The sequence below is a fragment of the Cynocephalus volans genome, chromosome 3 (genome assembly GCF_027409185.1).
Source record: "Cynocephalus volans isolate mCynVol1 chromosome 3, mCynVol1.pri, whole genome shotgun sequence".
Taxonomy (NCBI): Eukaryota; Metazoa; Chordata; class Mammalia; order Dermoptera; family Cynocephalidae; genus Cynocephalus; species Cynocephalus volans.
This window is the reverse complement of record NC_084462.1, coordinates 85,037,022-85,062,981: the sequence shown is the minus strand read 5'-3', so window position 1 is coordinate 85,062,981 and position 25,960 is coordinate 85,037,022. Positions and strand designations below refer to the sequence as shown.

The following is a 25,960-nucleotide window of genomic DNA, read 5'->3' as shown; positions in this document are numbered from 1 at the left end:
TGGCATCATGGGGTACTTCACAGCACACTTTTAATATGATGTTAAAATTTTAATATGAGATAGAAATGAGAGCCAACTTTTCTTGGCAATGTCAGCGAGTTAAAGAATTAATTGCAACTTCAACTTCAGGGGGAAAGATAAAAAGAAAATATCCTAGGTTTACAAATATTACTCAGTCACTATTCTTGCTGACAGAAGTGAGTATTGGTTCCTGTCAACCTTTAGAATAAGTACATCAGAGCATTATTTTATTCTTCAGGATTTGGCTTTATAAAATTAATACCATAAAGTGAATTCCTCCTTTTCCTTCACCTTTCATCTTCCCATTATTAACAAAACAAAACAAAAACTATGTTTCCTTAGTTCCTAACTGAGTTTTAAGTGCCATCCCTAAACACCAGGGAGATTATTCAATAATAACACCAGGTGCTCAGCCTGCTTTGGTTGGGGCAGCAATAGGAAAAAGAGGGGACCTCTTGGCTCTGTTTTAGAAATTCCCTCTGTCTTTGCAGAAACACTTACGTAAAGCCTTAAATTCCAATCCTTTTCTCAGTGTTATAAAAAATGGAAACTGGGTAACTAACCCTAATAAGGGCTGCTACCTAAGGAGAAGGCAGGCAACCCAGACTGGGGCCACATAGAGGGAACACTATTTGTAATCATAAATGTGAGAAGTGGCCTGATACAGTGGAAAGAAAAATGGGTTAGGAATCACATTTGGGTTGAAATGCTGGCCCCCTGCTTAATAACTATTTGACTATGAATGAGTCAACTAACTTCTCTGAGCCCCAATTTTTCTAAGGCTAAAATAGAGAGTTCCTCTTACTGTGCAGCTTATTTACATATTAAATGAAACAATATATGTTGTAACATTCCAGGCATTCAATAATTGGGAGCTATTAGTGAACTCTCACTTGAGAATATTTTAGAAATTCTTTTCGTTAGTCCTATGAGGGGTACTGTGTGCTGTTCAGACCATCCCCTTGTATAGGTCACATACTGCACAACCTTGGAGGCCACATGTGCATCAAGTCTGCAGTCTTATTCCCATTTTACAAATGTAGTAACTGGGGCTTTTGAAGGAGTAAAAGACATGCCTGAGGTGCATAAGTAGTAAGTGGCAAAGGCTGGATCTTGTACCTCAGCCATCTATTTCATTAATTGCCAAAACCATTGTTCTATTCACGACTTATCCCTTAATTCTATTCTTCCAGTAATTTCACTCATCTACTAATTCAAAAATTATTCGCTTAGTTCCTTCTAGGCATTGTTCTAGGAACTGAAGACACAGCAGTGAATGAAACTGTCATAGAAATGTAACGCCAGTGGAGTTTACGTTTTAGTAGCAGAAGGCAGATGACAAATGGAAAAAGTGATAGGCATTATGTCAGACAGTGAAAGGGTTTATGGAGAACAGGAAAACAGAGAGAGGGGTAGAGAGTGCTGGCAAAGAGGTAGCACCTTCATTGATAAAGTGGCATTTGAGCAATATCTGAAGGATGGGGGTGAGAAGAGGGAGAGCAGGATGACCCATGCGGATAGCTGGGGAAAGAATATTCCAGGTAAGGAAACAGCTAATGCAAAGGTCCTAAGGCCTGCCTGTCATGTTTGGGTAAGAGTGAGAGGCTAGAATAGATGGAACAAGTTCAGCAGAGGTGAGTACAAGTCGATAAGGTCAGATGGGGGTGTGTGTGCAATGACATAGGTAAAACAGCCAGACCATATAGGGCCTGGTGAGCTTTGGTAAGGACTGTGGCTTTTATTCTGGTTGAAACAGAAGCCACTGGAAGGCTGTACATAGAAGAGTGAGGCTGTGACTTAGTTTCGAATAGATCACTGCTGCCTGGTTGGGAATAAAGAGTAGGAGTCAAGAATAGGATCAGAGAGGGCGTTAGGAGCCTACTGTCATCATCCAGGCAAGAAGGATGAAGGCTGACACCAGGGGGTGGTCGTACGGGTGGGGAGAAGCACTTGGATTCTGGGATATATTCTGGAGGTAGAACTGACATGATTACTAAAGGACTGGATGGGAGGTCTAAGGGTAAGAGAAAGTAAAAAGTAATATCAAACTTCTTGGCCTGAGCAACTGGAAGGATAGAACTGTCATTTACAGAGATGGTGGATTTGGCAAAGCCCATTTGGAAGATGAATTAACTATTTGGTGCCAAAAGAAAATCTAAACACTATGATTATTACTCAGAAGAGTTCAAGATTATTACTCAGAAGAATATAACCTTCTGAAACAGCAATAAAATTTTGAATAAAATAATTATTCAGTAATAAAATATTGACACAATAAGCTTTCCAATAACTCACACATGACCTTACTTTATTATCCAAATATTTGTTTGCTGAAAGTTTCAGACTTTGAGGCATTTCAAAGATGATCTGATGAAATCTGTGTCTTATATGATGTCATTTATTGTAACATTGCTGTTTAGTTCTAGAGAGACTAGTTATTTTATTTCATAGAAAAACAATATATCAGATTACATCTGTGTCTGTTAATTCCCTTACCATTTTGTGAGTAACCATAGAAGCTTGAAATACTATTCCCAGGACTTTTCACCTTATAATGTACAGATTCCATTTTGAAAGAGCTGTTGGGGGAAAAAAATGTAAAGGATAGTATTAAAGAAGGATGAAAAATACTTTCAGAAAATAAGTTGAATATATGGGTGTGTGACTACCTTAGCAAATTCGGGAACTGAACACAGATTGTTTTTAGCATTATCTTCCACATTAACCTCTTTTGTGAATCATCTTTCCCCACTTGCTCCAACCTAAATCCTTAATCTCAATTGAATTGCAAATCTTAGTTCATCAGAATTATCGGTGACCCACTTTTACAGGAGAGTCCTTGCTACTTTAGGTCACAAGACTTCTGGCTAACACTGCAAATTTTTGAATCCTAGTATGTTGCCATCTGCCAAAGAATTCTCCCAGCTATCATTGGGGCCTTACGAAGGTAGGCTTTTCCCTAAGCCAGTGTTTTAGTCACAGGAATCTAGGTACTGTCAGGGATGTTCTCATAGGCAGACGACTATTTCCTTGAAATTTAGTAAAATCGTCCACTCAGTTTCTAGCATACAGGTTTTCTCAACCTTCACAACCACAGTAAAATGTTAGTGAAATGAATAAATTTGTTAGAAGGATTTGGTGTGACAAACCCAATATAAATTATTTTGATTTCTCGAAAAACGATATCCAGGTTCTGATAGCAGATGAAATCTGGAATGACTGATTTAGAGAACCAGTTTCTAATCCTGACACCTCCATTCTATAATTTGCTTTAATGAAGAATTGTTTAAAGAATCAAGTAATGTGTGGCAACGATTTAGAGGCCATTTAATAAAAAGTGTGCAGAAAGCCTGTAAGCTCCCCTAAAAGGTGACAGACCTGTACTCTGAATCAGAAACAAACTCAGAACAAAAACTTCTGAAAAACAATAACTCTGTAGGATCACAGTTAGACAAACAAATTTTTTAGCAGCAAAAGTTTAAAATATACTGAACAAATTAATGTAAACCTTTAAGGTGCACATGAATTACTGGATAGTCTCCTCTATTTTAATATGTCAAAGTATAAAGTAAATGTATGACTTGAGGTATGTAATTTTCAAACTTTTCCTTTCTTTATAATATGTGAAATATATCATCATAAGCATTTCCATAAATGTTCCTTGTTCATACTTAATTCACACCATGTATAATGAATTCCAAGGTTTCTATGTATGTACGTATATATGCATGCATGTATGTATCTGTTGACTCATTCAGTATTCAGCACTATGACTTTCCTGGAACATATTATGAGAACAATGAATATTTGTTGAATTAATGAATTTTAAAGCATATAGATTTGTTGCCAAATTATCCTCCAATTCCAAAGAGCCAAAAGGAAGATTTCTTAAATGTGTTTTGAACTAAAACTGTTGCATATTTACCCCTCATCAGAAGAAAGGAAGGAAGACTAGAGACCTGAATACAGCAAATAAAGATAGTTATTTTAGTGTCCTGAATTAGAATAATCAAAATCTCTAGGCATGTCTTACCTGTTAATTCCACAGGCCAATTCTAAAGGCATGTTAACTAACTTATTAACTAAAAATAATCTACTCAATAAATAAACTATAGTATTTGATTCTTGCATAGAATCACAATTATTTCCTGGTCCTCTTGACATTCCAACCTGGTCTGAAAGAGTGGCTGTGTATTTATTTGACAAGTCCAAAACTTTTCTGGAAAATAAATTTACTCTTGAGTAGTCTTTCTTTGTTTCAGTGTTGCATAAATCCCAACCTGGCAGCATCAATGAGAAGTGATCTTCATTTGAAACAAGTCCTAAAGAAACAGGACCCTGAGGCTTTAAAATATTAAGATGCTTGATGCAGAGATTATCTAATTCTTTATCCACTTCCCATGGCAAAAGGCAAGACAGAAACAACTTAGCTGCATCTGTTGTGAGACTGGTATCAACTTTTCTTGATAGCTTAGGTTGCATCTTTTTAGAGCTCTTCATTCTCTTCTGCCGTTTAATGCCATTGTTTTCTTCCAAGAAGTTGATGGTGTTATCTCCTTGGGCCAGGCTTTCATTAATGGACTTTGCTTGTGCCTCTGCTGCTGAGAGAGGACCACAGGCAGTTTTATTTCTTCTCAGTGTCAATGTCTTCTTCTCTACTGTGCTCTTGGCTCTTTTAAGGATCTCATGACCGTAGAAGGAACTGGAAAGGTCATCGTCACTCAGTGGAGTCGGCAGCAAAAGTTCAACAAGGTTTTCCAGATCAAATAGAAGAATATGAAAGCCAAAGTTACTCCATTCTGTCTTCACAGACAAGATATTAAAAGGTCTTGGGAAAGATTTGGTATCAGCAACCTAAGGGAGATAAAAAATATTATGTGTAAAAGTTCCTGTTTTTCAAGTTATTTCATTAAATGTTCCATGATGGTCAAGTGATATGAAAAGTAAGTATTAAGTAGCAGTACAGCTAAATGCAAGTCACTTCAACTTATTTCTTGTCTTAGCTACAAAAAAACTCCTTTTTAAATTAAACGTTCTATATTCTAACACTCTTTGAATTTTTTTTTTCTTACTAAAAGTTTTATTTTTCCTCTAAATAAATATGAATTAGGTCTCTGGAGTAAAATGGCACCAGATTAACATCCTTGGATATCTCTCACATTTTCCTGTTATTACTGTAATGAAGACATATAAAGAAAAAGTGGGTTTGAAAATTAAGGAGAACGGAACACAAGCAAGAATTTAGGAAGTATTTTTAACAAGAATAGCTCCAAATTTGTTTAAATCTTCAAATAACTGAAAGCAACCTGAATGTTAACCAATATCAGATTGCTTTAAACAACAACAACAACAAAAAAACCTAACCTTATGGACTTGCAATGATTTTTCCCCAAAGATTGCTACAGTGGGTTCCATATTTTAATTACATTCTTGCTCATTTATGAGGTCTTCCCTGAGTACCCTGTGTCCTCGCACCAACCCACTATTCTCTGTCCTCCTCCTTTTTATTTTTACTTCTTCCTAGTACTTATAATTACCTTATATTATATGAAAAATTTATTTGTTGGGCCAAGCCCATGGCGCACTCAGGAGAGTGCGACGCTCCTGCCGCGGGTTCGGATCCTATATAGGAATGGCCAGTGCACTCACTGGCTGAGTGCCGGTCACGAAAAAGACAAAAAAAAAAAAAAAAAAAAAAATTTGTTTATTCTATGTTTTCTCCACTAGCATTCAAGCTCCACATTTGCAGGAGTTTTATACAGTCCTTACTGCCAGTGCCTACAAAATAAAGCTGTTATACAGCATTAAGGGGTCAATAAATATTTGTTGAGTTAATTCATATATTTTATGAATGAGATATAATTTATATATGTTTAAATGCCCCCAGGGACCCCAAGCCAGGGGGCCACAGCCATGACCCGAAGACATCCACATCCAGCCTGGTGATGACCATGACACCACTGGAAGCTCTCTGGGCACCCAAGCCAGGGTGGAGGTGGGGGTCAAAAGCCTCAGCCATGCCTCCTGACATCTGCATCCAGCCCAGAGATGACTGACCCACTGCTGGAAGTCCCCCGGGCCACTGGGCCAGGGTCTGCAGTAGGGAAGAGGGCCTCAGCCACACTGTCCCAACATCCACATCGAGCCTGGTGACAACCAACCCACCTCTAGAAGACTCCTGGGCACCTGAGCTGGGGTGGGGGAAGCTTGTGGGTCTCAGCCCCACCCCTCTACCCACTGCAACTAGGCCAGCAACAACCATGCTGACACCAGAAATCCTCTGGGCTCCTGAGCTGGAGTGGGGGTCCCCTGGGCCTCAGCCATGTCCCCCACCCTCTGCAACCAGGCCAGCTCTGGCCCCACCTTTGTTTGCCTACTCCCCTCCTCCCTCCCCTTCCCACTGCTCTGCAACATCATCTTAGAATGTAAAATAATAATAATAAATAAATATGCTTAATGGTACTGCAAACTATATCAATTGGTGGGGAAGAAGGTAACCTATTAGGCAGAAAAAATAATCCCCCTTTTGTAAAACTATGTGTGCATGGACATATAGAAATTTTAAAATATTGATATATATGTATACATATACACACACACATATACACACACATCATCATAAAGGTCAAGCACCAAGATGATAACAAGTTAATGGGAAAGAGAAAGTTAAAATAATCTTTATTTATAATTCAGAGTTGTTTTATTTTTTTGATTTGTTTTTAAAAAAATTTTCACAGTGATGATATATTAAATTTACAATCATAAAAAAAAAGTTTGAAAACAGACCATTAGGCACAGGTAGCCACCTGCCCGACTGGTAGAAGACAGGAAGCAAATCTGGGGACCTCAGCAGCTGTGAGCCAATCCGGCCACTGTCACAGACACTGCTCTTGCAGAGTTGGCTCACCACAGCCACCACCAAAGGCACTTCTAAAACAAGGGTGTTCACTGTCACCACAGCAGCCATCAATACCATGCAGGTAGCTCACAGACAACTTGACTGCATTGATACAAGTAGGGTTACCAGCAGTGCCCAGGGAAAGAGGTGAGTGACTGCAGAACTGCAGCAATGGCCCAACTCACAGAGGAAGTTATGCAGACACACACAGTAGAACACCTGTGGGTGGGAGGTATGTGTGCAGCCTATACAACTGCCTTGATATGGGGAGAGATAAATACCTTAAAAAAGAATGTAGTAGAACTCCTGGAACTAAAGGATTCATTCAACAAAATAAAAAACAACCAAGAGCTTAAGCAGCGGGTTAGAGTAAGCAGAAGAAAGAATTTCTGATGTTGAAGATGGTCCTTTTTTTAATAACCCAGTCTGACAAAAAATAGCAGAGAAAGAATTTTTAAAAATGAGGAAAATCTAAGGGATCTAGCAGACAACCATATGTGCAGAAACATCCAAATCATGGCTGTTCCAGAAGGGGAGGAGAAAGGAAAAGGCATTAAAAACCTATTCAATGAGATAACAGCAAAAATCTTCCCACGTATAGGGAGAGATATGGCCTTAAGATTCAGGAGGCTCAAAGATCCCCAAATGGATTCAATCCAAAAATGATCTTTCCAAGACACATTATAGTCAAACTGGCAAAAGTCAAAGACAAAGAGAAAATTCTAAACAGCAAGAGAAAAGCATGAAGTCACCTATAAGGGAGTCCCCATCAAACTAACAGCAGAAATCTCAAAAGAAACACTACAAGCCAGCAGAGAATGGGATATATTCAAAATATTAAAAGAAGAACCCCCCCCCCGGCTATCCAAACTTACTATACCCAGTAAGGCTATCTTTAGGAAATGAAGGCGAAATAGTGTATTTCCCAGACAAACAAAAACTACAAGAGTTCACCACCACCCAACCAGCCCTACAAGAAATGTTCAAGAGAGTCCTACATCTGGAATCCAAAAAACAATAATCACTACCATGAATGCACAAGAAAGAACAAAACTCACAGGTAGAACAAAAATGTAAATGAGAAAGAAAGAAATTATATCATACCACCTCCAAAAACCAATAAACTCTAAAGACAAACAAAGGGAAAGAAAGAAAAGAAATTTAAAACATCTAAATGAAAATCAACCAAGCCAGAAATAAGACAATATCTTTAAGTAACAACACTAGATGTAAATGAATTAAATTCTGCATTCAAAACACAGACTGGCTGATTGGATTAAAAAGCTAGACCCAACTTTATGCTGTCTACAAGAGACTTATGTCACCTATAAAGATACACACAGACTAAGAGTGAAGGGACGGAAAAAGGTATACCACACAAATGGAAATCAAAAATGAGCAGGAGAAGCTATTTTTATATCAGATAAAATAGACTTCAATCCAAAAAGTATAAAAAAAAAATAGAGAAGGCCACTATATAATGATAAAGAGATCTATCCAGCAAGAAGACATAGCAAGTATAAATATGTATGCACCCAATACTGGAGCACCCAGATATATAAAGCAAATGCTATTCAACCTAAAAAAAGAGACAGACCACAGTACAAGAATAGTTGGTGACATGAACATGCCTCTGACAAAAATGGGTAGATCATCTAGGCAACAAATCAACAGAGAAATATAGGATTGGAACTTCACTTTACATGAATTGGACCTGGCAGATATCTACAAAACAACTACAGAATACATATTTTTCTTATCAGCACATGGAACATTCTCCAGGATAGACCACATGCTAGGCCCCAAATCAATATTCAACAAATTTTTTAAAAACAAAATCATTTCAAGCACCTTTTCAGACCAAAATGGTTTATAACTAGAATTCAGTAACAAGCAAAAGTCTGGAAACTATATGAATACATGAAAATTAAGGCTGAGCCCGTGGCGCACTTGGGAGAGTGTGGCGCTGGGAGCGCGGCGACGCTCCCGCCATGTATTCGGATCCTATATAGGAATGGCCGGTGCACTGAGTGCCGGTCACAAAAAAGACAGAAAAAAAAAAAAAAAGAAAAAAAAGAAAATTAAACAAAATGCTCCTGAAAGACCTATGGATCCAAGAAGAGATTAAATAGGAAACCAAAAATTTTCTTGACACTAATGAAAATAAAGACATCACACCAAAACCTGTAGGACACTGCAAAAGCAGTACTAGGATGGAAATTTATTGCAACAAATGCTTACATCAAAAGAATAGAAAGATTTCAAATAAACAACCTAACATTGACACCTCAAAGAACTAGAAAAACAACAATCCAATTCCAAAATTAGCAGACAGAAGGAAATAATTAAGATCAGAGCAGAACTAAATGAAATGAAAACCCCCCGAATGATACAAAATATCAATGAAACAAAAAATTGTTTTTTTGAGATGATAAACAAGGTAGAGAAACCATTAGCTAAGCTAACTAAAAAGAGAAGAGAGAAGACCCAAATTACAAAATCAGAAATGTAAAAGGAGACATTACAACTGATACCACAGAAATACAAAGAAACATTAGAGACTATTATAAATAACTATACCCCAACAAATTTGAATATGTGGAGGAAATGGATAAATTTCTGGACACATACAATCTACCAAGACTGATGCAAGAAGAAACAGAAAACCTGAACAGACCAATATCAAGCAACAAGATTGAAGCAGTCATCAGCAGTCTCCCTACAAAGAAAAGCCCAGGGCCAGATGGCTTTACTGATGAATTCTACCATAACTTTAAAGAGGAATTAATACCAGTTCTCTTTCAGCTATTCCCAAAAATTGAAACAGAGGCCATTCTCCAAAACCCATTCTATGAGGCCAGCAATACGCTGATACCAAAACCAGACAAAGGTCCAACAAAAAAAGAAAACTGCAGGCCAATATATCTGATGAATATAGATGCAAAAATCCTCAACAAAATATTGGCAGCCAGAATATAGCAACACATCAGAAAAATTGTACACCAGGATCAAGTGGGATTCATCCCAGGGATGCCAGGATGGTTCAACACATGCAAGTCAATAAATGTGATACACCATATCAACAAAATCAAGAATAACAACCATGACTATCTCAATAGATGCTGAAAAAGCATTTGACAAAATTCATCATCCTTTCACGATAAAGACTCTCAGCAAATTAGATACAGAAGAAAAGTATCTCACCACAATAAAAGTCACATATGACAAACTCACCAACAATATCATCCCAAATGGGGAAAAGCTGAAAGTTTTTCCCTTAAGAATGGGAACAAGACAAGGATGCTCACTCTCACCACTCCTTTTTGACATAGTTTTGGAAGTACTAGTCAGAGCAATTTGGCAAGAGAAAGAAATAAAGGGAATCCAGATTGGAAAAGATGAAATCAAATTACCCTTGTCTGCAGATGACATGATCCTATATATAGAAAAGCCTAAAGACTCTACAAAAAAACTCTTAGAGTTGATAAATGATTTCAGTAAACTTGCAGGATACAAATCAATATACAAAAATCAGTAGTGTTTCTATACTCCAACAACAAACTAGCAGAAAAAGAAACCAAGAAAGCCAGCCCATTTACAATAGTTGCCAAAAAAAAAAAAAAAAATTACTTAAGAATCAATTTAACCAAGGAGGTGAAAGATCTATACAACAAGAACTACAAATCACCGTTGAAAGAAGTTAAAGAGGGCACATAAAGATGGAAAGACATTCCGTGCTCTTGGATTGGAAGAATTAACATTGTGAAAATGTACATACTACCCAGAGCAATCTACAGATTTAATGCAATTACCATCAAAATACCAGTGACATTCTTTACAGAAATAGAAAAAACAATCCTAACATTCAAATGGAACAACAAGAGGCCCCAAATAGACAAAGCAATCCTGAGCAAAAAAAATAAAGTCAGATGTATTACATTACCTGACTTCAAATTATACTACAAAGCTGTAGTAATGAAAACAGCATGATACTGGCATAAAAACAGACACTCAGACCAATGGAACAGAATAGAGAACCCAAAAATGAACCCACAAATTTACAGCCAACTGATCTTTGACAAAGGTAACACAAACGTACATTGGGCAAAAGACTGCCTCTTCAATAAATGGTGCTGGGAACACTGGACATCCATATGTAGAAGAATGAAACTAGACCCATACCTCTTGACATATATCAAAATCAACTCATAATGGATGAAAGGCTTAAATATAAGACCCAAAACTGTTAAACTCCTAAAGGAAAACACACTGGGGAAATACTGCAGGAAGTAGGACCAGGCAAAGACTTTATGCATAAGACCCTCGAAGCACAAGCAACAAAAGGAAAATAAACAAATGGGATTATATCAAACTACAAAGGTCTTTAACAGCAAAAGAAACAATTAAAAGAGCAAAAAGACAACCTACTGAGTGGGAGAAAATATCTGCAAACTATGCACCTGACAAAGGATTAATATCCAGAATATATAAAGAACTCAAACAACTTAACAGTAAAAAACAAATAATCTGATTAAAAAATGGGCAAAGGAGCTGAATAGTTATTTCTCAAAGGGAGACATAGAAATGGCTAACAGACACGTGAAAAAGTGCTCAACCTCAATCAGCATCAGGAATGATGCAAATCCAAGTCACATTGAGATATCATCTCACCCTAGCTACACTAGCCTTTATCAGAAAGTCAGAGAATAACAAATGCTCCTGAGGACATGGAGAAAGGAGAACCCTCCTACACTGTTGTTGGGACTGTAAATTAGTGCAGTCATTATGGAAAACAGTGTGGAGGTTCCTCAGACAACTGCAGATAGAACTGCCATACGATCCAGCAATTCCATTGCTGGATATATTCCCAAAGATATGGAAATTATCATGTCAAAGGGATACCTGCACTCCCATGTTTATTGCAGCTCCAGTTACAGTAGCCAAGAGTTGTAAGCAACTTAAATATGCATCCTGGATAAGGAAATTGTGGTATATATACTCAATGGAATACTGTTCTGCCATGAAAAAGAATGAAATACTGCCATTTGCAACAACATGGATGAACTTAGAGAAAATTATGTTAAGTGAAGGAAGCTAGGAATAGAAAGAGAAATACCACATGTCCTCATTCATAAGTGGGAGCTAAGAAAAAGAGAAAGAGAGAGAGAGAGACAGAGAGAGAGAGAGAGACAGAGAGAGAAAGAAACAATTACCATAACTTGTTGAACAGTCTGAAAGAGAAAACAGAATTCAGGCCAACAAAGGTGGAAGAGGGGAAGGAAAGAGGGGTTAGCAAGAAATTGGTAATGGGCCACAAAAAATGATTGCAATGTGTAATGTTGAATATACTAATTATCCTGACTTGAGCATCACATATTGTATACAGGTATTGATATTAAATGCTGTACCCCACAGAAATGTACAATCAATTAAGTTTCAACAAAAAATCATCTATAATTATAACATCCAGTATTAATCATTATTAATATTTTGAAAAAAACATTAAAAATTATAAATGGTTAAAAAACAAAATGGGGAAAAAACTGTAAAGAAACACACTTTTCACCAATAAGACAGCACAAGGGTCAATATAATTATTAATAAGTAATTTTTGCAAAAGAGTACCTAATTTATTATGTAATGTTTAATACATACAAAATTATATATAAACCATATATTTAGTTCTTTTAGGATTATCAATGTACAACAGAAATATTGTATATCAAGAAACATGGGGAAAACTATATAGCATCATTATTCATGATTACACCTAACTATAAATAACTTAATTATTCATCATAGTAAAATAGATAGCAATACTGTGTATACATGCTATGGAAAAATATGCAACAATGTAAGTGAAAGAATTATAGCTACATTCTACAGCGTGTATAATAGTATGAATCTCACTAACATAATGTTGACCAAAGAAGTCAAACATGAAAGAACTAACTCTGTATGATTTCACTCCTGTTAGTTTCAACAGGAGAAAATAATAGGGGTTAGGGATGCATGCATAGACAATAAATCTACAAAGATAGTGGTTGCCTCTGGAGGAGAGGGAGAGTATAATTTGCAGAGTGCTTGCATATTTCATTTCTTAATCTATGTGGTTATTATGCAGGTGTGTGCTTTGTGACAATTCATTGAGGTGTACATTTTTTCTTGATTGTTCTATTTACTTTTTTGTAAATGTGTTATACATTTCATAGTAAATAAATAATGTAGATAAACTATACAAGGAATATTAACAGTATCCCCATTCAGGTTAAAAACTAGAATTTGACTTGATTTTACACCCCTGCATACTCTTAGAGGTAACCAATATTTTGAATTTCATGTTATGGATTCTTTGCTTTCATTTAATGTCTTCATTGTAAATATGTATTCCTAATTAACCTATTTAATTTTTCATGTTTTTGATTGTTAATGAATGTTTTTACTATTTATAATTTTCCTTGATTTGCATTAGTTATGTTCACTGTTAGACTTGGTAGGTTCATATTTGTTAGTAATTATAACTGTAGATCTTCCATTTTCACTGCTGTGAAGTATTATTCAATATGATAAGTACAGCTTATTTATATATTGCTTTAAGTGGACATTTAAATTTTTTTTAAGATTTGTTGTTATAAGAAGAAAAAAAGCTACAGTGAATATTCTTCTGGTAATACCTCTGGTGCACATCTACAAAAGTTTCTAGGGTGACATTGATAAGTCATAGGATCTGTACATCTTTAATTCTATGAGATTATCTCAAATAGTTTTCCCAAGTTGTTGTTCCAATTTGTAATCTCAGAATTCTTATAACGAGTTCCCATTGCTCCACATTCTCACCAACACAGGCTTTCTTGTTTTTGCCAATATGGGGGATATAAATTGGCATCCCTCGTAATTTTAATTTTCATTTCTTTAATTATTACTGTTGTTTGAACTTTATGGCAATATTTCACTAGCCTTTCATGTTTGTTCTATAAAATACCCATTGTGGCTTTTATAAACTTTGCATTTGTCTTTTTATTATTGTTTTTTAGGAGTTACATGTTTGTTCAGGGAGTAACATTTTGTTGGTGCTCCAAATACCTTCTCCCTATTTGTGGCTTGTCTTGTCACTATTTTTAGTAGTGTTTTCTGATGAACATTAAGTTACTATTTTAATATTCTCAAATTTAAGAAACGTTTACTTTTAAGATTATACTTTTTTTGTGTTTTCCCTTTAAAAAAAAAGAAAAAAGAAAAGAAGAAAAAAGAAAACTTTTCTTGTTCAAAGGAAGAAAAAATGTTTACCTATTTTTTTTTGAAAATTTAAAGTTTTACACGTTTTAAAACTTCAATAATTTTTTATTTTTGTGTTTGGTTTGCAATAGGAACAATTTCCATGTTTTCCTTATTGATATTTAACTGCTTCATCATTTGTGATTTGACATTTTCTCTGATCTCTGTTACCTGATGCATTAACCAATACTGTGTACATTATAATTGCATTAGAAAAAGACATAACATCTGATTAGTTAGGTTTCCCTACATTGGTCTTCTATGGTCTTTATTCCATATAATTCTGGGAACAAATTTGTCAAGGTCCCGATTATATCTTCCACTCATTTATACCATGTTTAATTTCTTTTAATAGTTTTATAATTGTTCAAAAAGATGTTTACATTATTCACTTATCAATTATTTAACCCTGAGCACAAAAAACTATGGGTCCTTTTTTATTTCTCTATTATATTCATTGCCTCCGTTTTTTTCTTGCCAGAAGTTTGTCAATTTTGATACTCTTTTCAAAGAATCAACTTTTGACTTTGCTTATCCTCTCAATGGAATAAGTGTTTTTCTCAAAGACAGTTTTGCTGAGTACACAATTTTAGCTTGGCTTGTTTTCTCATGGTATCTTCGAAGACATTATTCTGCAATATTCTGGCTTCCTTTGATGCAGTTGAGAAGTCAGCTGCTAGTCTAACTGTCACTCCATCTGTCTTTTCACTGTGCTGTTTCTTTAAGATCCTTTTGTCTTTAACATTCTGCAGCTTCACTATGATTCTTTTAGGTGGGGATGTTTTCCCCCAATCCTATATTGTATCTGAGTATTCTTATCTTTCATTAATTTTGTGAAGTTGTCATACTTGACTTTTTGAATATTTTCTCTCCTCGTGCTATTGTCCCCTTATAGAACTCTGATTAGATTTTTGTCAGAGGCTCTATCCCCTTTCATGTTTTTCATCTCTTTGTCTCTCTGCACATCATGATGGACAATCTCTTCAAAATTTTACTTTATGTTTGCCAATGTTCTTCTCATCAGTTTCTAATTTGACACTTAACTTACCCATTGAATTACTAATATTGATTTCTACATCTTTTCATTTCCAGAAGTTCTACTCGGTCCTTTAAAAAAAAAGTTGGTCATTTTTAGAGTCAGTTATTTCTTACTCATGTTTTTAAACCCTGCTTTTATTTTTTAAACGTACTTATTTTATAAACTGTATCTTTAATTCCAATTTTTAAAATCTTTGTGGATATGACTTTGCATTTTCATTTTTCTGATGCTTTCCTGTTTCCTTGTATGTTTTGTAAGTGTGTGTATGTGTGTGTTTATGAAATGCTGTCAATGACAACCCTTTGAGACATGGGTTGAAGGTGCATTCTTCAAGAATGCCAGGGAACCTTGGGTACTACCAACAGAACCCTCTTTAAACAAAATTTTCAGCTTAAAAGTTTTTCTTTTTTTTCCCTGCAGGTAGTGTGAATTCTGCCCCCCTGACTATGGTGATAAATTCTCAGGCAAAACTACTTTCTGCATCCACCTAGAGCTTAATGCCAACAAAGGCAAATATGTTTATGATCTCCTTTGTGGAGTGTGCAGCATATCCCTTACCTTGGTTCACTTTTTCACCGAATATACAGTTCTGAGGGGATAATGGATTTATGCAGCAGTCTCCAATCCATCTTACCATCACTGGACCTGGATATTCTGTCTGCTTACCTGTGTAGTGTCAACAACTTAAGCTAGAAGTACCCAGGGATTAGCAAATGCTCTTTCAGTGTTCTCCTGATCTGTCTGGAATTGTGCACGCATTTTCTTCTTTACCTCTAAGAATTTCCTTAAATTTCTTGTTAACTCAGATATGTATTATTTTTAAGGATAATTTTAAAAATAGCTCATCTATTCTTTTTGGAGAATTGAGCAGACTATTAGCCTACAAATAGATAGAAAATGGATTTGCAAAGAGCATTAAAATAGTCATATTCAGTTTTGATAACAGAGAGGGAAAATGAGCACTCTTATGCACTGCAGGATGAGTGTAAATAGGTATCTATTTTATGGAAAGCAATTTGGCAATGTGTATCAATAACCTTAAAATATTATATACCATTTAATGTAAAAATTCTTTTAAAATAATTTATCTTAAAGGTATAATAACAAAGATGCACAAAATTATATGAAAAGAATGCTGAAAATAAGCTGAAAATAACTTAAATGTCCCATAATACAGATTTGGCTAAATACATTATGGTGTATTCACACAATGAAACACTATGTTGTTATTTTACAAAAGGTCTTTGTAAAATATATAATGTCATGGCAAAAAGTTCACATGCATTGTTTATGAAAAACTCTAGATTTTAAAAGTATAATCCCATTGTTTATAAAATTGCAGATTTCTTTAAGTCTCCTTTTGATTATATGTTTTATTTTTTAATTTACTACAAAACTTATATTTTACCATACTAAAGAAAAAAAAATCTGTTCTAAGAAAGTAATGAAAATTGCCAAAGAAAATATCAATAACAGATATGGCTATTAAATGTTTTTAACATGTATCTCAAAAAAAAAAAAAACACATTAATCGGATTACACTTAAAAGCGTAAGAACAAAATTTACAAGATAAATAATCAAAGGCTAATATTTTTGGATTATAAAAACCTCACAAAATTAATTAATAAGATACTCTTATTTCCAGAGATAAAATGGAAAGAAGAAAAATATCAGAGAGGAATAGTTTTTAAACCGTTTGTCTCAATAAAAAGAAAACAAGTTTAAAATTTTCTATACTATACTGGTTTTGATCTCTTAAATTAACTAAAATTCTAGCAAACTTACAAACAAACAAAAAGTAGAGTATTCCATGCTGTTGAGTGCTCAACCAGGAGTCAGGTGAGATCTGGATGACCATAACATTTTCCATAGCGTTGTGGCAATAATTTATCAACAGTCTTAAAAATATTCACTACGAATTCCCTAATTCAGATGCTACTTTCTACTTCATGTTCTTGGAGGCTACCATTTCCAGCTCCACCCTTTGGGTCTATCCCTGGTTTACATTCAACATTCATTCAAGTGGTCCTTACTGAATATCTATTTACTAAGTAGGGCCTGGTGTGAATAGCATCTGCACCATAGGAAACCGGGCCCAGCACCTGCGCGGATGCAGCTTTACTCTTCATACATTCAGAGGGGAGAGAGACAAGTGCTAAGCAATAACCACACAGCTTGCTGAGGGCAGTGTGAAGGTGAATATAGGAAACTATGAGCGTGTGAAGCAGGCATCCGACATTCAACCTTGAGGATAGAAGTCCAAGCAGAAGTAACAACAAAACTGAAATCTGAAAGATGAAGGAGAAATGAACTAAAGAAGTGTGGGAGGCAGAGTATTCAGGCAAAGGGAAGGGAGAGAGAAACCCCTGGGTGCGATGGCTGGAGGAAGGCGGAGAAGGTATGTACACAGCAGGGACTGCGAAAATGTTGTGTGGCTGGAGAGCAGAATATGGGAAGTTAGAGAGTTAGCTAGACAGAAGAGATGGGAGCCAGGTTACAGAAAGCCTCGTAAACTCCATTGAGTTTCAAGTTTATTCTAAGAGCACTTATGACTCTCAAAGGGATGTTTAAGCAAAAAAATAAAAATAAAAAATAAAATAAAATACACAAACGATAGCTGTATTTTTTTCTGGATTACTGGCCCATCCAGCAGGCTAGAGGCCAGGTTCCACCCTCCTATGTACTTCTACTTCTCCAAAGTTATAATCTTCTCTGGCTACAGTATCTAGGCCTCCCCAACCAATCAACATCATAGCAATGATTCTAGCAGTATGACTCATTGCCTGTTCTCATCTGCTTATTTTGTGATCTACATAGCCACAATAGATCCAAATTACAGACATAAACAAAAATCTTAAATTTCTGTCCCTAAATATGGTCACTTTGCCTCAGGAGTAACTTGACATTTTACATTATGTTTAAATCATAAATGTTATTCCAAATGTATTTAATATGAAACAAAGTTGGTATCCATTTGGGAACAAGTCCATTACATTATACATTTAAACCATAGCTATATTTTAAGGCACTAAAATAATTAAATGTAATTCTAGCCTGTCATCATCACTGGTTGAAATTTTAGGAAGTATATTTTTAAAGTATTGTTCCCAAAGGGCCTTGAAAACATAATTACCATTATTTTGTACACAAGGAACATAGAAAAATGACAATAAATGCCTATAACACTTATTCCAGAGTTTTTACATGTTATAGATTGGGTACACATAACAGTATCGGTTAGCAAAGGCTGTAGTAAATCTTAACCTTATTTATGTATTATCTATATATAATATATTTCTCAGGCAGAAATGCTATTAAAAGTTGTGTGCTAAATCATGACTGGATGATGATGTGTAAAGTAGAACTATAATTAATTTTAGAATGATAAAATATATTTAAAACATCATTCTAACAAAAGTGTGTTGAAAACATTCATTAACCTGACTACACTCAAAAACTCTGAACAAGTAATAAATACAAAAAGTATTTCATTCAATCTATGCCACTGCAGAAATGTGAAGACTAAATATAAATTTTAAGTTATTGGTTCACATGTTTACAGAAGACTTTTTTTATTGTCTAACATAATTTCCCGACATGTGCTTTCCAGGCTTTGCACACATAGAGAGGATGCTGGTATTTTCCCCAACATAACATCACTTTTAGTCCTAGTCTCTGAAGTTTAAGGTTGAGGCAAGCAAGGAGATGTTGTTCACAAAGGGGACAGTAAGAGGGTAGCATTGAAGGACAATCGTTCCAATCTCTGAACTTTGGGGAGACTGGGAGTAAAATATGCTGATACATCTGCATGTGAATGCTGCAAACAGCAGGTGGGGAGCAGGAAGAGGCACACAGGGCTGAGTTCTTTGTCTGAAATACACAGACTTTGGGAAAAGCTACTGAGTCAGAAAGTCTGCAAGTAGAATCCCAGATGGCCAGCGGGCAAAAATTTTTCCTCTATTGCCCACAAGATCCCAGAATAAATGACAAGTAAAACTAAAACCAACAATACAAAATTCAAACTCCAAACAACCCAATATACGTATAAAATAGAAAAGCAAAATGACCCTCAAATTTGAAGGAAACACAAAATCAGTGGGAAGGTACAAATCTAACACCTTTACCGAAAAAAAAAAAAAGTCTCAATTTATTTTCTTTTTCCTCATCTTACTTTGTTCAGCTTATGTCTCTTCCTTTTCTACCTGATTCAGAAAGACAATGGTTAAACAAGACCAGTTATATATCTGCCTTTGAAGAAGTAAATGCACTTTCTAACGACATGTTCTGATAAAACTTCTCTCTCAAAACATATTGGATCCCCCGTTGACTTTGATATAAAAGGATTTGACCCGCCCAATTTACCACAAGCACAAAGTACATTGGGTAAAACTGATGCTTAAAATTACCCTCATCTTCTCACTTTTGAGAATTTGTGTAATAATAATTAATAAAAATATTTAAATATTAAGTGACAAAAACATATAGACAGTTGCTCCTATAACATCTATTTGCTTAGTTTTGTTAGAGAATGAAGAATTTATAAATTGTCTAATGTGACTCCTTCTCCTTAAACTAAAGGAAAGTGACAGACAGAGGAGTGAATGACTTGTTCAAAGCTACTCATGTGGCAAATAGCCAAAGCCAGGATTCCCAAGTCTGTGTTTTTTCCAACCATTCTATAGATGATGTTATTCACTTAAATTCCTCAAAACACAAAATAACGTTTCCTAGTTATTATTTCTAAGATATACAAAGGTCCTCATAAGCTAAGCTTTCATTTTATGAGACACCATATTCACTGAGCTGTATAAGGATGAAAAAGTCATGAAAATATTCACTAGTGAAGTGATCACTTATAAAATTAGTAACCAAACACTCCTCCTCTTATAAAACAAAGGCCTATCCCCATCTATTGGTCAAACTCTGGCTAGTTATCAGATGATGCAATTCAATTGCAAAGTAGATAGCAAATACTGTTAAAGATGCAGGATTAAATTAAATCCATGACAGTGAAGGCAGATCTCTCTGAGTCATACTCAGTGCTGTTGACAAATATGGATGTAGCAGAGGAGACCAAATAACTTGGGAAAATTAACAAGGATGCTTCAAATGAAAAGTGTTTTCATACACAGTGTTTAAGTAAGGCCTGTGGAAAACTTAATTATCCTTCTAATACTTTCCTTAACATAACTCTTTATTATTTTTTGTGAAATTCAAAAATAAGTAAAAGATGACATATTGTGGATTGGATATATGTGTCTAATCACCTAAGACATTAGACATACAGTTTAATTAGAAAAAACACACTAAATAAAACCCACTCGATTCATTCAGTAGACATTTAAAGAATTAGTGCATAACTGCAATTGTAACTTACATTTTGTTAAATATGAAATATGCTACATTATTTAATAATTTTTATTTTATTTTTAAGTTAAAAATAAAATTCTTTTAAAAATCCTCTTAACATATCTCCACTGAGTTAACTCATCTGATTAATCCATGCTCTCCAGTACCTTCACTACTGGTAGACTACGTACTTTCTACTCTATATTCTACACTGAGACATTCTACATTCAGCAACCGAGATAGTTACCAGAAATTTCAACTGTTTTTGCTGTCAACCTTCTTTTCCTTGGTGTGCCTACCACTTTAATTACATATTTTAGTAAGGTATGTAAAAAGTGGGGAACTTTGCATGTAAATTATAGATATAATGATAAAGAGAAATTGACAAAGCTATAATCATTGTATTTAATTTTAGCACATTTTGATCTATCAGCAACAGGGAAGTCAAGAAGACAAAATATTCTACATTAAAAATATGAGACAAAACAGAATTAACAACTTTGATAAAACAGTATGTGTGAAAATACTAAAGCATATATACATGTCTGCACTTATGAAATAGAAAACATATATTGTTTTCAAGCTGATACACACATGTGTATACACATACACAAACACAATATAAACATCAGTATCAGTGATATAATAAATATACATTCTTTTTTGCATTTTTGCATTTTTGCATTTTTTTAAAAAGGAACAGAAGAATTCTCAATAAATTTAAAAGAACTAATATCTTCTAAAGTCCTCATTCTCTACTCACACTGAAATTAATTTGGAAATCAGCAATAAAAAGTTAAATTTTAAAAATAATAAAGTGCCCTCCCGAGTGAAAGAAAGTGAGCTGAGATGCCAGGTACCAATCAAGCTTAATTAAAGGAAAAGAATCTGCTGGGCTGTGCCTAAAGTAGGGGGCAGCCCAGGGCTGCCCTCAAAATGGAGGACAGCACCAGGTGTGGGGGTAGGAGAGCTTATATAGTAATACCATCAAGAAGGGGCATTATGCTAATGTGGAAGCTATGCAACCAGGGTGGAGAACTGCACCCTTGCAGAAGGGTTTCTGTTTAAGTCAGGAGGTTTCTCGTAAAGGGAATGGGGGAGGGGTTTGGTGCTGGAGTGGAAGACAAGGCTGGTGGCTATTTTGTGCTTATTGTGTGCACAATGGTGCCGGTCAGGTCCAATATCCATCACTGAGTAATTCATGGTTTAAAAGTACATCACAATAGAAATTGTAAAATATTTATTTTATTTTATTTTATTATTATTTTTTTCTTAATTTTATTTTGTCGATATACAATGTGGTTGATTATTGTGGCCCATTACCGAAACCTCCCTCCCGCCTCCCTCTACCCCCTCCCCCCTCCCTCTACCCCCTCCCACCCAACAATGTCCTTTCTGTTTGCTTGTCGTATCAACTTCAAGGAATTGTAGTTGTTATGTCTTCTCTCCCCCCCCCCCGCCGGTTTTGTGTGTGTGTGTGTGTGTGTGTGTGTGTGTGTGTGTGTGTGTGTGTGTGTGTGTGAATTTATTTATTTATTTTTAGCTCCCACCAATAAGTGAGAACATGTGGTATTTCTCTTTCTGTGCCTGATTTGTTTCACTTCATGGATACAGAAAATGTGGTACATCTACACAATGGAATACTACTCAGCTATAAAAACGAATGAAATACTGCCATTTGCAACAACATGGATGGACCTTGAAATTGTAAAATATTTAAAACTGAGTGCTGAGACTTCGAGTTCTGGCCAAGGTGGAGTAATCGAATTCCTCTCAGGTCCTCCCTCTTAGAACTAAAATACCCTGGCCATAAACAACAAACATAGTAAGACTCCAAAACGTAGAAAGAAGGTGGCCAGGCTAGGGGTCCCAGTACTTGAGGAACGTCACTGGGATGAATTCCCTGGGCTTTTCCTTGTCTCCCATACATCCCAGAAGGAGCTCTGGTGAAGGCAGACCTTGTACTGGTGGTAGGCACAGACCTGAAGAGCCCTGAGAAAAGCCTGTTCTCTCTTACCAAAGGACTGGGAAAGGAGACCCTACAGAACAGAAAACCCTTTTGATAATATCTACCTTACTCCAGCCTACACCAAAAGAAAACTGCCCTTCCTCCCACCACGGTGTCAGTGAGGCTAAGCAGGAGCTCAACTTCTTGTCCTAACAAGGGACTATGAGGCAAGATAAGCTGACTCTCCATTTCCCCAACTGAGTTGGTGTCAGTGGGGCTGAGTGAGTCTCTGAACCTCCACCTTCTCTAGGCAGCAAAAGCAGTGCTATTTGCAGTCCACTATCCCTGCCAGGGTAGCGTCAGGGAGTCCCAGCGCCCACCACCTTCTTCTACACTGCAGTGATGAGCCACGTGCGAGAAGGTGCTCTGCTTTTGCAGGTGTAGAAGCTTGGATTTCCCCTCCCCTGACTGTGTCATTGGGAAACTGCTGAGGGTGACAAACTTTCAGGTATAATGCCCTCTTTAACTTCTACCCCTCCCCATCTTCCCTGAGCCACAGGAAGAAACTCAGAAATGGGCCAGAGTAGATCAATAAGCAGGCCTCATTTAAAGAGATAGAAGTTTATCACCCTACCATTCTACTTGGTTTAGCTCTGATGCCATTTTAACTGAAAGACAAAAATAGAGAATTCAACAGCTTGTGAAACATGATTATGTCTATAAGACTATTTTTTCAGTTCAGAAAACTCAGCTTATGGAACAAACCTAGGTAGATCCTTTCAGCTATGAAAACAATAAATTAGTGGTGTCCTGGGGCCATTTTTACACAGCTATCGATAGCCCTGCAGCCATGCAGATACAAAGGCTTTGGGAATTTTTGTTCTCCTTGGGTGGGAACTTGCAATATATTTTTTTACAAAATCACCATAAGGGTTGACTTGGTAGAGCTTAAAATGCTGCTGTGAATAATACATGCCATTTACACCATGGTTTAAAAGAACCTTAGTGAGCTGAGCTAGAAACCAAGCACCCTTTATTCATCGTTTCTTAAGGAAAATGTAATCAAAGCTCCAAACAACCAATTTGAAACTTTGGGAGTACAATTCACCCTCATGTTGGGGCTGCTTGCTTGTTTTCCTTTTATTGCTTCAGTGCATCCATTGATGCTGCCTGGCTTTAAATTACACTTTACTATTACTTATTCTGTCTCAAACTTTCATTAAAGTCTTGAATGCAGTGGTGTGTCATTCAATTTTTAATAACAATCTTTGTCAATAAAGGTGAAATTTTTCTATTCCAACATCCCAGTTCAGGCTATTTCATGATCAACATGGTGTCTTGGAAATTGAGTTGAAAATGCTTCAGTATGTCAATAATAATCTTATCTGCTATACCAAAACACAATTAATTACAATATAAGTAGTTGTATAGTAAAGTCAAAATAAAATAAACATTTAAATTAAGATCCTAAATAAATCTTTGAAATGAATATCCAAACTAACTACATTGTAACTTTTAGAAAATTAAATTGAATCTGGAGGAACAGATTCTCCCAATTAGATTTGTTACTGTATTTTAAATACAGTAACAATTAAAAAAAAAAAACACAAAAAAATTGGTTTTTTCACATACGGTAAAAACTTTGTTAAATACAGTAACAAAGTTTGTACATCACAAACATTACCAATAACATTACAAATTATATAGACCATGAAGCTTTGAGATCAAGTAATTATAAGTCAATTGTCTAATCTCCTTCGTTAGATAATTACACATTTAGAATCGAATGCACGAGAACTTATCATGCTTAAGATTAAGCTTAAGACAAATTTAGTCATTAACCCTCAGAAAACTCCAATAGAGCAGGTTTTGTTGGTTCTCTCTGATATAGGAGGCTACTGAGACACATAATTTTGTGCACTTGTCCACAATCACACAGGTAACCCTGGTAGAACCAACATTCATACCCAAGTCATTCAAACTCCAAGCCCATGTTTTAACAATCCTTTTCTGATATGGGTTGAATTGCAGCCCCCAAGTTTTATGTATTAGTTAAGAGAGTGGAAAATTCTACTACGATAATTGAAAGGGGGGACCTTGAAGAGGTGATTGGATTGTGAGGACTGTATCTTTGTGAATGGATTGATCCATTCTTGGAATAAAGGGAGTGGTTCTGGTGACTTTAAAAAGAGAGTGAACAAGGAGGTTAGTCTCTCTCTCCCTGCTCTTGCCTTTCTCACAATGTGATACCCTGCATCACCACCAAAGCAGACCAGATGTGCTCCCTAGACTTCGGACTTCCCAGCCTCCAAAGCTGTAAGTGATAAATATTGTCTCTTTATAAATTATCTATTTTCAGGCATTTTGTTATAAGCAACAGAAATGGACTACTATAGAACACTCTTCTTCACAACTTTATGGTCATTTGCATGACCATAAAATTCATCTGTTGTAAGTATTCAATTTAATGATTTTTGGTAAATGTGCAGAGTGTGCGACCATCACCACAATCCAGTTCTAAGACATTTCCATTGTGCCAAAAATGTGATCATTTGTGTCACTCCCCACTCCTACTCCCTCTCCCAGGCAACCATTAATCTACTTTATGTCTATAGATTTTCCTTTTCTGGACATTTCACATAAATAGAATCATTCAATATGTGATCTTTTTCACTTGGCTTCTTTCACTTAGTATGTTTTTGAGATCCATTCATGTTGTAGCATGTATCAATACTGAATTCATTTTTATTGCTGCATCTTTATTAGTTTTATCCTGGACAAATGATTTAATAACTGAAGTGAAATAAAAATGTTTTAATATTAGGATCTGAGATCTTATGCTAGTGAAAACATTTCCTTTGCACAACATTTCTCACCTTTTGCATTTTCACCATTTGAGTCTGGGGACCTTCGTCATTTAATGTAGCTTTCCCCAGAATGTCTTTACTTGTGCCTACCTCAAACCCAGCCTGTACGGCACTGCCAGAGTGATAGGGGTTTAAAAAATTTTTTTAAAAGTGCTTTGAGCATATTACTTTCAGATTCTCAAAAGCTCTCTAATGCCTCTATAATGAAGCCTAAATTCTTTAGGTTGGCACACCCAGACATTCAGATAAGTATTTTCTCCCTTCCCTGCCTAACTGCACTACTCCTTTTCCTTCATTTGGTCAGATTTCTCTGGCGGATTCTCTGCATGTCTGACTCATTTCCATGTGTGTGCTTTTGCCTGGGTTTGTTACCTCAGCAGCAATCCTCCCCCACTTCTTAGGTTCTGTCCCAAACCCTACCTCCCATCCTTGCATTTTCCAGACCCATATTCTCTCTCTCTTCTCTTACCTCTCTAGGAGTGACTCTTTATACCACATTTTTGGCCATAGGCAGCCATAGAACTTTTTCATGTGTGAAAGTTTAATCTCCCCCAAGGTGTGA

General features: G+C 35.9%; 1 protein-coding gene across 1 annotated transcript in view; it reads right to left on the bottom strand.

Annotated features, from left to right (window-relative positions):
• Nucleotides 1-25,960, bottom strand: part of WDR72 (WD repeat domain 72) — a 196,335-nt gene that overhangs the window by 85,332 nt on the left and 85,043 nt on the right. The window contains exons 14-15 of the mRNA XM_063091708.1: nt 4,055-4,875; nt 2,518-2,600 (exon numbers count right to left, since the gene is read on the bottom strand). Of these exons, the coding sequence (XP_062947778.1) occupies nt 2,518-2,600; nt 4,055-4,875 (904 nt within the window). The remainder of the gene's footprint in view (nt 1-2,517; nt 2,601-4,054; nt 4,876-25,960) is intronic.